The 13,787-nt window shown below is 46.7% G+C and overlaps 1 protein-coding gene across 1 annotated transcript in view; it reads right to left on the reverse strand.

Moving 5' to 3' along the window:
• Positions 1-13,787, reverse strand: part of LOC146060116 (putative ATP-dependent RNA helicase DDX60) — a 370,150-nt gene that overhangs the window by 310,892 nt on the left and 45,471 nt on the right. The window contains exons 6-7 of the mRNA XM_083173025.1: positions 10,945-11,134; positions 3,238-3,576 (exon numbers count right to left, since the gene is read on the reverse strand). Of these exons, the coding sequence (XP_083029151.1) occupies positions 3,238-3,576; positions 10,945-11,134 (529 nt within the window). The remainder of the gene's footprint in view (positions 1-3,237; positions 3,577-10,944; positions 11,135-13,787) is intronic.

The raw sequence follows: 13,787 nt of genomic DNA on the forward strand, positions 1-13,787 counted from the left end.
TATTTATACAAATAGAGACACACCCATGAGCAGACCACCCAAACAGAACACTGGCCACATTATTAGGTGCTGGCCACAACTCCTATTATTGCGTATAATAGTCCCTTGATCATTTTCAGCTCCAGGCCCATTTAGACCTTTATCTGGCACTGGCAGAAGGTTCCTGAAACGATAAATCCGTATCATGGACAATATTTGTACTTGGCTGTGAGTCTCTCATACACTTTTCGTATATCTTGTTCCCTCTTTCCTCTCTACCCCTTGTTTCCTTCACAATGTAGCTGTATATTCCCTCTATTCTACCCCGAGCACCGCTGCCCCCTGCCTATTGTGCTCAGTGAGAAGAAAATAAATGTTATTTTGGCCAGGGGGCCCGGAGGCTAAAGACTAAAGTGGGCCCCCACTTTATCTGGCTCTGCTCCATTTATGGAACTAGACACGCCTTTTGGGTGGAGCATGCAAAACTATAATCTCCCTGAAACTAGTTTTTTAAAGTAGGCAAGTTTGACTGAAGATGCATATATAAATGATGGTGTATGAAATAATACAGTAATCCTGCATCATTTTTGACAGGAACCTCACAAACTGTAATTACTCTGTATTGTTATAAGGCTTGTAACTTAAGCCCCATACACACTACACAATAGGGGCCACGGACAATATCCGATATTTTCCATGAATACTGAACGAGATCGGCCACCAGTGAGATCAGTGACATCACGGAGGACCACTAAACATGCAGGTTGTTTTACTATATTGCCAAGTTGTAAGACATCAATCATTGTTAATGACATATGGGAGCATGCATCGTTAATGATATTAAGTGTACACACTAGACAATATGTATTGTGAACAATATTGCTCAGAAGCCCCTTTCTGAATGATATTGTTCACAATATAGCCTAGTGTGTATGGGGCTTAACTCTAAGAGCCAAATGTATCAAACATTCCAAAGAAGACATGTTGGTCCTACTTAGGGCCCTACACACTAGACAATGTGTTCAGTGAATGGTATTGCTGTACAATATTCCTTGAACTTTCCAGTGTCCGGGACAAACGATATTGTGTATACACATGAGGATCGACGAACATTTATGCAGCTTTTTGTGAATGACATAGCCAAAAATGACCTGCATATACAGAAGACAGAAACTCTTGTTAACAACCTGCGGGAGCGTTCATCATTCATACTTCACTGCATACACACTGGCCCATATTTTGAACGATATTCTTCAGAAGGGCCAAAATGAACGATATTGTTCAAAATATTGCCCAGTGTGTATGCACCTTTACTCTTTTGGACTGTCCATGAGACTCCTTAATTTTCAGGTAGTCCCCCAAACCCCAAAGAATGTGAATGGTTCTTACGTATCCTGCCCACTTGCTAGTATAGTGGGCAGAATGAGGAGAATAATACCAGAAATTGTGAGTCTGTGGAAAGAAAGTGAGGCCAATAAGACACAAAACTATGGGAATTTTAGCCTATCCCTTCACCACAATCCTGCAATTTGTTGCATTATGCCACAACGGGGTGGTGCCTAATGATAAAGATAGCATGGTCCTGCTCCCCAGAGTAATCATCAGCATCTCCTCTCTGGGTTTCTCCTGGAGAGGAGAATAAATGCCAGTAAACCTGATGTGGATAATTTGCCCCTAAAATCCAATCAGCTTCTACCTATCATTAATGTACAGTATCACAAATTGATAGCTAGAAGCAGAGTATAGGCAACTTCTCCACCTGTCCATTTTAGAAGGTTTGATAGATCCACTAGTGATCCCAGGGCCGTTTCTAGAGGCGGACAAGCCATGCAGCCGCCCGGGGCGCCGCACGGCTTGTCCGCCTCTGTTGAACAGCCAGGGCGCCCGGCAGCTCCCCCCATGCTGCTGCCCCCCTTTCTCCGCCTCTCCCCGTCCGCAGCCCTAGCCACAGATGATTCTGTTTGGAGGGGAGAGGAGCGCATAGCGCGTCTCTCCTTCCCCTCGCTGTGTCACTGGGCTGTTAGCCAATCAGAGCTCGCGGGCCAGCAGCCAATCAGGAGCCAACCCGCGAGGTATGATTGGCTGACAGTTCAGTCACAGTCTGGGACATAGTGAAGGGGAAGGAAAGATGCGGTATGCGCTCCTCTCCCCTGGGAAGCAGCAACAGTGGTGGCGGGGGGACTGGAGGGGGACTTGGAGACCCGGACTCTGCTCTCCCCAGCAGCAGCAATGGTGAGTTGTGCTGCTGCTGGGATATTATATTCTGGCACTGTGGGGGCATATAGGTCTGGCACTGAGGGGGGCATATATGTGGCACTGTGGGGGCATATATGTGGCACTGGGGGGCATATGTGTGGCACTGTAGGGGCATATGTGTGGCACTGTAGGGGCATATGTGTGGCACTGTGGGGGCATATCTGGCACTGTGGGGGCATATCTGGCACTGTTGGGGCATATCTGTGGCACTGTGGAGGCATATTTGGCACTGTGGGGGCATATATGTGTGGCACTGTGGGGGCATATCTGCCACTGTGGGGGCATATATGTATGGCACTGTGGGGGCATATCTGGCACTGTGGGGGCATATTAGTAAATGGCATCAGTTGTGCGGCAGCGGCGCGTGGGGCATAATGTGTAATAGGCATTATGTTGTGGGGAGTATTGTGTAATTGCCATCATGGTGTGCGGCGTAATATGTAATTGTCATCACAGTGTGCGACATAATGTGTAATTGTCATCATGGTGTGCGGCGTAATATGTAATTGTCATCACAGTGTGCGGTGTAATTTTTATGTCACTGTGTGGCCTTCAACCTGCCAACTTAAGTGTGGGAGGACAATGACAATTCCTGCGGTAACCAATGTCTGGACATGCAGGTTGCAAAAGTGAGATGTAAGGTAATTGTTTTCCTGCTAGACCACGCCCCTTATATTAAGCCACACCTCTTTCTAAAATAAACCACACCCCATATTTCAGCACGCGCGCAATTTCTTCTATGTCATGTTATGTATTTGGGGGGGGGGGGGGCACATTTTTTATTTCTTTGCCCTGGGAACTAAATTGTCTAGAAACGGCCCTGAGTGATCCACTAGTGTGGCTTTCTGCTAGCTTCTGTTCTTTTTCTTACCTCACGTTGTTAACTTGTTTGCTACAAAGCAATGACCATGTATGTGCTGTCAAAGGCAAAATACACCTTGCTATGGGAATAACCTACTAAAAGGTTCTCTTGCTATAAAAAAATACTTTATTTGCTCTCACCTTTTTTATGAACCGTGTGTGAAAATGTGATGATTTGGCATGAAATCCATACACTCTGAGGTGGTCAGACTGTTGTCCAGCAATCAGCACAACATCAATTTGGCTTCCCAGAGTACTTAGCATTAGCATATCTAGAAAAAATGTCTGTTTAAAGCCCTTTCCTGTATCAGAGACCATTACAAAGTAAGGTGGTTGTTCCTTGAGAAAGTTTTTCCATTCCTCAGAAAGAAAGTTGGAAAATGTGTGTACAATGGTATTTGTATTTTGCTGTAGATGCAGCAGAAGCTTGGTACGCAGGGACATCAAATGAGGCCACTGGAAATACATTTGTTCCATATCCTACAAAAATAAAGAAAAATTAAATCCTATATAATAAAAGGCTAGACCACTAGATGGTGCTCGACAATACAATTCCTGTGATGCTCCATTTAGGTTTGCACAGCCACCTGAGTTGACATTACTGTTATGTTCTGTTATTTTGTCGAGATGTTCACTACTATGTTATAATTGTGGTTGAATATTATTTATACATTAACACAGTAAATAATACATCAGATCTTCATATTAAAGCTGATTTAAAATAGGATATTTGATAACTTACCGTTGAATCCATTTTTCTGCAGCAGGCTGTGGGACACTGGACCATGGGATTGCAGGTTGGGGCGGGAGCTGGCACTTAAACTAACTGTAACAGAAAGAAAGCTCCTTCCTCCAGTAACCCCATAATGCCATTACTTTTTAAAAGAGTCTGAAAAAGGAAGGAGCACTCACCCAGTGAAACTATTGGCTTCATTGTCGAACCATGAGAAATGTCCCATTATGACGCACTAAGGCATAATATGGCAAAAGCATGTGAAAGCATGTAATTACACTGCTTCGCAGCTGGGTGGCGACTACTCCAATAATGAAAACTACAGTACAGTGCCGCGGATGGGTATGTGAAGCACCATTGCCATTTACTGTCAGCCTTTATTTCCCCTTTACCTGTGTACAGTATGCATAGCTTACTATAGCTCCATAAGGGTGGGCTCCCTTGTGGCCGATAGTCTTGGCCCGCTACCGTATGGTACAGTAATTATGCTACATAGATGCTCATTCAGCCCCAGGGACTCGGTGGGGAAATGTATGCCGAGCTTAACTTCTTAAGAGTGGGCTAATCTCTCTGCATACATTTCCCCAACGAGTCCCTGGGGCTGAATAAGCATCTACGTAGCATAATTACTGTACAACACGGTGGCGGGCCGAGACTATTGGCCATAAAGGAGCCCATCTCCACCCAGCAGCATTTGCATTAATTATACTGTTTTAATAAAATAATTTCACAAAGGTTGTGACAAACCACGAGCGTAGCTCTGAGCACCATTGGCATTTACCGCCCGCCTAATTACATAAGGCGGGTTCCTGCATCAGGTATGAAGGAGATGACAGGCTTATGGTACGGTATCCCTAATGGCCTAGTGCAGTGGTTCCCAAACTGTGCGCCGCGACTCCCTGGGGTGCCGCGGCACTGTGACAGGGGTGCCGCATCCGTGGCCAGTGTCTGTAGAGGCAGCGGGGAGTGAGCGCTGTGAGGCAGGGGGGATTGATTGCTGGGAAGCAGTGGGATAGATTGAGCGCTGGGAGGGGACGGGATTGAGCACTGTGAGGAGGTGGGATTGAATGCCAGGAGGAAGCGGGGATTGAGTGTGGCGAGGGGCGGGGTTGAGCGCCAGGAGGCAGCAGGAATTGAGTGCTGGGAGGGGGCACAGTTGAGCAGTGGGGAGTGAGCGCTTGGAGGGGTGTGAGCAGCTGGAGGGGGTGGGGGTGAGCGCTGGGAGTCAGTGGGGAGTGTGCGCCGGCAGGTGCGCAGTGTGAGCAACTGGAGGGGCGGGGGTGCGAGCGGGATGATTGACAGTCAGTCAGCCGGCAGCAGGGGGGATGAGGGGTGTAGGGAGGGTGGCTCCGTTGGAGCGCAAGCTACAGGAGCCTTGCAGGTTAGAGGGTGCTCCTCCAGCGACATTCACCTTTATTGTGCCACAGGAAACACCTTCTCCCCCTCCTCCATGGCTGCAGTGCAACCTTTTTCTCCACTGTGGCACAGGTGACCTCCTTCACTTTGGCGCCGGCAACCTCCTCCTTCATTGTGCTGCTGGCCGAGTGTTGAGGTGAGCCAGCCAGTCAGTGTACATCATGGACGTGCGGTGAGGTAAATGGCTCAAGAGTCCCTGGCAAGTACCAGAGCCAGATATGCACACAATATATGAGCCATGGGCTACATACCAGCATTATAAACATGTGCAGCAGTGCCCCTGACAGCCAGGAAATATCCTCTGCCTGCAGCTGCCCCATATTGCTGTGTGCTGTATCCAACAGCGCATCTAGCATAGAAAGGGGCAGGTCAGGGGTACATGCGAAAAATACCGCAAGATCACAGTTTTGCTGCTCATTGACAGATTTGTTCATACAGTAGATTACACCTGTTATTATCCCCCCTACTAGCAACCTCCGCCACACACCACAAAGTCTAGAACCGGTACTATCTCCATGATGGCCAGGCCCCCAATTCAGTACAGGGGACAGGGGGTAAGGGTGGTGCCGAAACATACCCCTGCTTCAGCACCATGTCACCTAGCTACACTTCTGTGAGCAGGGGCTTACCTGTGACCGGGGTCAGATGGTGGTGGCAGCGGGAGTGTGCAGAGCGGACAAGTGTCCCGAAGGGGATAAATGAGCAAGAGGAGCTGAAATAGTGGACCTGATACAATAGATCGGTGCTGGCTGGCAATCTACAGGTATGTAAGTTAAATGGGCCCTACACACATAGCAGCCCGCTGAGCGTTCTGAGCGATGCTAGTTCACTGAACGCTCAGCATGATCACTAAGCACACAGCAATGTGTCAGCACTGTGTGCTGAGCGACCTGCGGGCTCGTTATTAATCGGGGTAGGGGGTGATATAAGTGATTAACACATGGAAAGAGTCAAGCTAGCCTGGGCTGTTTTTTTTTTTTTTTAATGGGTCCTTGTTTTGACCTAACTAACTAAAAAAAGGGACAGTTCGGTAATTATTTTGGCTTAAGAGTGCCTTGAAAAAGTCATGGAGACCCAAAGGGTGCCTTGGACTGAAAATGTTTGGGAACCGCTGGCCTAGCGGTTAAGCCCACAGCATGCTATGTGCAGTGCCTGGGATACCGGTCAGCAACAACTATTTTTTTTTTTATTCCACTGTTTTGTTGTTTTATATTTTTACATTAAGATGTGTCTATTTTGTATTTAGGCTTTGCTTCCACTTTACTTGTGCACATAATTCGGGGTGCAAAAAAAACGTTCGGTCAGTTTCTCACAGAATGCATTCTATTGTATGCATGTAGACGCTGCTCCTCCATTTCCATACTGTAGCTGTGCTCATGCCCCATACGTTAAACGATATGCTTTGCCACTCTCAGCTTATATTGGATTCAAGCGAACAGATTGGAGGTTTTGGCAGAAGAGAAGCTAACAAAAGTGGCTCATACATTAAGCTTAAGATGGCCATACATCAGAAAGATATTGTACCCAATCATACAATCTCAATTGATTGTAAGATGGATTGTATGCAGTTTGTGTGCACATCTTGTGTACATAATCATGCAGCAGATGGATTGTAAGACTGATTGTATGATGGATTGTGTGTAGATTGTGTGTCCAAAAACCACCAAGGACTGCCGGGGAATTCAAGGGAAATTGTACACAGTCATGAGCGCAATCAATCTTAAGATCGATCTTTCTGATGTATGGCCAGCTTAAGTCCAGCACATGGCCAGTGCCCCCCGCCCTAAGCATCACTGATTTCAATCCCCACGCAGCCTGGAAGCTCACTGCAAACAAGCTCTGCACTTCCCCCTCCATCAGCCTCTGTCGCTTCATTGTATATGAAGGGACAGTTGAGGCCAGGAGGTGATGGGGGCAGAGTTAGCAAATCTCACACAAAACAGCTCTATAAAGTCAGACATAATTAGAGCTGGTTTGTTTGGGTAAGTTATAATCTAACGGGGGAGGGGCGGGGGAGGGGCGGGAGCAGAAACCATGTGCTGGACTAAGCTCAATGTTTGAGCTGCTTTTGTTAGCTTCTCTTTCGCTGAAGCATCCAATCTGTCCATTTGAGAAAGGGAACGCAGTGTACTACAGATTGCTTCAGCCTGTAACATGCCAGCTAGGAGCTGATTGGCTGGACCTTTATCTCCGTCCACTTTATCTCTCTCCAAGGTTTAGTAAATAGAACTCCAAAAATCCTAATATCTCTGGCAGCAAGGCTGGTGGGTCAATGGACCATGAGAACAGCCACCCCTAGGGGAGGAAACGCTCAGACTGTCTGAATAATAACTGTATACCCATAGTTGGCATCACCAATGGGTGGTGCACAGCAATGAGGTCTTCAATGCCATGTCCAGAGGAGGATTCTAGATTCCTCACCATCTGGGATAACACCAGTCTCCATAGTTAACCCTCTACCTCCTCCAATCCAAAACTTTTAATGGAGTCCTGGAACCTGGAAGATGCTTATGCACTGCATGCAGCTACGGATATTCAAAAAGCGTTCCAAATAAAAGGAAACTTTTTAAAATCCTGACTGTTTATTGTACAGAGCCAAGGAGGATCAGACATCGATTGGGAAGTAATACCGACAGGAACAGGCAACTCTCTAAATCATACATCTATATATATATATATAGTGGATGCAGGCAAGAGCAATAATAATGTAAATACAGTACATAGCCTTGAGTAGGGATGGCCAGAGTAGGGATGGCCATCGGTGCAGTTGTCATCGATGGTTGCCATCTATGGCATTAGTGTAATCGGGCATCGGTGCTATCAGACTATGTGACAGATGACCATCAATTGTTTTACCTATTGGTGGTCATCTATTTTCTTTGACTGACTGGCCGGTGGGCCAAAGAGAACCAGGGGGTAGGGCTTCACGGGTGTTAGGGGCAGAGCTATGTTCAGTGTCCTGGCACCATGGGGGAAATAAAGAAAAATAAATATTCGGTTCTGCTGTGCCATTGATGGAGGGAAACCATCTGTCCCCCCCCCCCCACCAATGGCAAAACTATTCTACATCAGCCAAAAAAGGAGAATCATTCATGGTCGATGGCCATCCCTATTCCTGAGAGGCTTACAGTTTTAGAGGAGAGGAGCAGAGCTTAAACTTGCACCAGGTAGAGAGCACAGGGTGCAGGGGTTAAGATGACCGAATAAAGTTTCACTTTCTTTCTTCATATGCAGCAAGCAGGCTTGTACCACTTTCTGGGGCGCTCTATTGTTTAGACGAGCAGTTCTCACATACACTTCCCTAGCACACTGGCTCCACTCAACTGTTAAAAGAGCGATTTCACTCCCCTATAACATAGGCAAATCTAAGGGGTGGTCTGGGGGTGCACCGGACCACCCATTAGACCACCAGCCGCTTAAAATTTAAAGAAATGACAGCCGGGCAGAGAGAGCTGTGTGCTGCCCGGCTGTTTAGTCTAAGGAATTGCTCATTGCCAAGGGGGATGTCGCACGCCGCTGGACGCACCTAATTGAAATAAATGACAGCCGGGCAGAGAGTGCTGTGCGTTGCCTGGCTGTAGTCTAAGCAGCAGCATCGATATTTTCAATCTAAAAGAGAGAGGGTGCACACACATTACCGAGGTCTAGGAAGTCTATGCAGAAACCAAATGCTGTGGGGTTTGAGACGGCTTCCTGTCCCAAGCAGCACAAAACCCTATATAGAAAGAAACATAAAAGTTATAATACAAGATTAAATAAACTATCTACAAGGAGGACTGCATAACAGCCCTCTGAACCATGCTGTATCTTTGTGGCATTATGGGGTTGCAGGGGGGAGACGCTTCCTTTTAAAGTTACAGCTTAAGTGACAGCTCCAGACCCAATCTGAAATCTCATGGTCCAGTGTCTCACCAGTCTTGCTGACAGAGAAACTATAAACTTAAAAAAATGCAACTTTTACAAAATACCATAATTCTACAGATATGGTTCTCAGCCCCAATCCTCAAGTTCTTTACAAGTTGTCTGTAATCATCCCATTTGTTTCTACAGAAAATTATGTGGCACAGGGAATAATCCTGCTAGTGGTTAATAGTTTTGAGCTCTCTGGCTGCAATAACAAAGATGGAATATAAGGAATAAAGTAATAAAATATATATGAGATAATGCACTCCCTACTATAAATTGATACAATACTTACCTAATTTCTGGCTGCCTTTTCTGGGAGGGGACAGCCAGCTCAGGGGTGACGGGGCTGTTGGGAGTGAAAAGGGGTGGGGCAGGGGTGGACCCACATGAGTGGCTACTTGTTTGGGGGCATGGCCAGAGTGATCGTGCCATTTTAGCCAGCCACCCCCCCCCCACCCCCTGTTTTTGAAGGCATAGCACTGCGGTGGACAGGGCTAAAACGGTGCAATTCATGTCCTTTGACCCACACCCGCCGAGGGGGGTTGTGGGAGCTGGGCGGCTTTCTGGAAGGGTTCCCCCTCATTTTGGGGGACATGAATTTCGAGCCCCTCACAGCTATTCTGGGTGGGTAGGCAGCCCTATTTAAAACTGTGAATTTCTTCTGTGTTTTTTTAAATATCCATGAAGGAAAAAAAATAAATACTCTGAACCACTGGGATTAACAATCAGCCCCAGCATTCAACACAGGGTACATGGCCTCACGTTACATTGCAAGTCTTTGCAATCGCATTGCAGGCAGGGACCTGGCATGCAGGGCTTCCTTGCCATATGCTGGGCGGCACCAGCACATGCTGCTGACAAGTTGTAGTTTTGTGAATCTTAACAAAATTACAACTGATTCTGAATTAGAAAAATAGAAAGGTTGAGCAGCGCTATTTATGAAAAAATACCTAACCAACTTGTTGATCTAGTACAATATTTATTAGCCAATATATAATAAAAAGGCACACTATGCCAACAACAGATAAAAACTTATATTTAAAATTGGATTCATTGATCATCAAAATAGGCGAATGTTCTCACCAACAATGTGACTCTAGTGTCCTGGTAAGTCCCGGATTGAGGATACCATGAGGAAAAGCTTATTTCCCAAAACTTGTTCCAGGGGGGAGAACCACTGTAGTGCAGGAATATGATAGGAGTGGCCCAAGTTGGCACAAATAACCAACTCCTTCCGCAATGCTGCAATGCAATGCCCACTTACTGGGCTGTACTAAATCTCTTAATTATTATTTATTAACAGTTTCTTATATAGCGCATAAAAATTCCGCAGCGCTTTACAAAGCATAGTTATGAGCAAACACACATAACAAATTACATTACAATACAGTTTAGGACAAGTATATGGTAAATATGGATAGTTGCATCAGGGGACAGGACATCAGGGTGGCAGACGTTTATATATTCTAAGAAAGGCACATGAGGAGAGAGGGCCCTGCCCGTGAGAGCTTACATTGTAAAGGGGAGGGTTAGACAGGCAGGGGTAACACAGAAGGGGGAGAAGTGAGCATAAACAGGTTAGGATGAGAGATGGTCAGGTTTTATGCTAGAGGGTCGGAAGAGGTCAGCTTAGTGTTTGATATTTTAAGTCTAAAAAAGCGCTGGGTCATCCAAGAGTAGACAGCAGAGAGACAGTTGGAGATATGAGTTAAGATGGAAGGAGAGCGATCAGGAAACAAGGGGTAGATGCATAGTATAACGTGCATTATTAGATACTTTATACATAAACCTACCTTAAAGAAAACAATAACATATCTTGCTCCCTTATTTGTTAAATTAAGCAGGAAACGTTCCACCAAGAAAAAGAAATGTAAATCTTGTCCTTTCTTTAGAAACTGATTGGTCTCATTAGCTATTAGCAAAGAATCTCCATCAATGACAAAGAACTCAGATTCTACATAATCATTAAGCAGACTTGCAAAGCTGAAGGAAACAAAATGAGAATTACTGTTCATGATAAAATATGTATCCGCTCACTTATTTAATGACATTTTGTAAAATATTATAAAATACTTTTATTTTTATCAAATATAGGGGGTCTGTGAAAAGCTGCATATCTTTTTCTGCAGAACTAATTGTGCAAAATAATATATTTATGTATTTCATCTGATTGCCTTTGTTTTTATCTGACTGTCGCTGAGTCTTTTCAGTTCTCAGGTGTGTTCTCTATGCAAATCTGTAGAAAGGGTGGTGGAGCAGTGCATGGTGCTGGTCAGACCACCATGCGTAAACAAATTTTCTGGTGCCCACCTCATTGTAAGCATAATGTGTTGGGTGAACATATCAGTTTCGGGCCCCCCGTCCTCCCTGAAATCAGTGTATATCTATTGACACATTGGGGAAAATTTTCTTTATGCTAGTATCACCTACTTATTAGTAGACAAATGGCTTTTTTATATAAAAAATTCACGTATATCATTAATCATATCATATATCTCTTTTTTTTCTTTTTATTTATTTGGTTCATCAATTTTGCTGGTAATAGGGCAGGAAGCTATTTCTTATCCGACATTGGAAACATGGTACTTGTTTCCTAGCAGGGCGCCCAGATTTCTTACGTACGGAAACGTAGTGAAATCGCATCACATCGCATTACATTATAGTAGCTTGCAATGCGATGCGATTTTCCTGTTCCGGCTCCCTGTCATTCCCGCCACCTGTCAGATCCTCTCAGAAATCACTCTGAGGTGATATTCTGTCGTGAGAAGAAGCATACCTCAGAGCTGGTGGTGATTTTTGGAGATTATTGAGTATTTTATTGTGATTAGTGAGATGGCTGCATCTGTGAGCGTGTATCACCTTTTTCCAAGGACACGATCTGCTTGCGGTGGTTCAGAATTGCGCGAATGGCCACGCAATGCGCCTTTCTTTAAAGGAATCGATGTGGCGCTGCCATTTAAAAGTGTGTAGGCTGAAGGTGAGCCTGAGAGCGGCCCACTGGTTTCCAGGGTGCCGCTTGTCCTTCCTTTGTGACCATACTGCAGTTCATTTATTCGTGGGCCCAGGAGCTCACCTCTATTGAATATTGCAGCCAGCAGCTGGACATTTCAAAAAAAATGTCTGTCCTCTATAACCACTGGATGTGGGAGGCATGCGCAATGGACATAATGGTGCAGCCCCAGCGGAGGATTGGTGGACCTGGCCACATTGTTGAAGTAGACGAGACGCTATTTGTCAAGCGCAAAAACAAGGCAGGCCGCATATTTACACAGCAGTGGATTTTCGGAGGGATATGTCGGGAGACTAGACAGTGCTTCTTGCAAATGGTGCCCAAGCATGATGACACAACATTAATGGGCTGTATCCAGGAGAAAATAGTGCCGGGCACCACAATCTTTACGGACTGCTGGTTATTACCACCGGTTCAATTTTATTTTAGGGGTCCATACGCAAAATGTAGAGCGTCTGTGGCTCGCATGTAAGTGGCGCAATAAGCGCCAAAAAAGCACTGCACGTCATGAGCTCCAGTCATGAAAAACATAGGGAGCTGAGGACCCTTTCCTCCGCATAGTTGAGGCCAGGGGCGGATTGGCCTGCCGGGAAACCGGGCCATTTCCCGGTGGGCCGGCCCCTAACAGACATAAAGCGGCTGCTCACCCACCTGGCTGGGCCGCGGACCGCACGGCCGCGGCCGTTTTCCCGAAACAAATATGGCTGCGGCCGGCACAGGTAATTAAAAGTAAGCAGCCAGCTGTAAAAATGGCTGCGGGAGCGCTGGTGCGCATGTGCGGCAGCACGCAGCAGCTCCCACGGTTCTGTATGTCACTGTCCAGTCATGTTACCTGCGTGCAGGGAGGTGCCGGCCATGAGATGCGCCCTCCCTGCTGTACATCCCCGCTCTGTGGCTGCCGGCTACACTGTAACACTGATTGGATGCCGCAGCAGCCGGCTGAGCTTCTTCCTGGCTCCCATCCCCCTTTGATGTCATCTGTCATGACAACGGATCCTGGAAAGGGGGCGGAGCTACACGGAGTGGAGGGGCGGGGCCACACGAGTGGAAGGGGGCGGAGCTACACGGGAGCACAGTGAAAGAATTTGAAAGAAGTAGAGCCACTGCCAGACAGCTTTTAAGGTAAATACAGTGGTGGTGCTGTTGTTACACAGCACTACTACTGGTGAGGGCATTATGCAGCACTTCTACTGTCGGCAACTGGTGAGGGCATTATACAGCGTCACTACTGTCGGCGGATTTGGCATGAAAAGCCGGCGGTCGGGATCCCGGCGTTCAAAATCCTGACGCCGGAATCCCGAACGCCGAAATCCCGACAAGGGGGGGACATGGACACCCCCCGACGCAGCGGGCCCGGTGCCTCGCTATGATTGGCACACTAATTTATTCTCCCTCCGAGGGAGTCGTGGACACCCACGGGGGGAGAAAGTGGCGGGATTTCGGCGTTCGGGATTCCGGCGGCGGGATTTTGAACGCCGGGATCCCGACCGCCGGGATTTAAACTACATCCCCTGTCAGCAACTGGTGTGGGCATTATGCAGCGTCACTACTGTCCGCAACTGGTGTGGGCATTATGCAGCGTCACTACTGTCGGCAACTGGTGAGGGCATTATGCAGCGTCACTAC

This window comes from Crinia signifera, chromosome 1 (assembly GCF_055691185.1).
Source record: "Crinia signifera chromosome 1, ASM5569118v1, whole genome shotgun sequence".
In the NCBI taxonomy this organism is placed as follows: domain Eukaryota; kingdom Metazoa; phylum Chordata; class Amphibia; order Anura; family Myobatrachidae; genus Crinia; species Crinia signifera.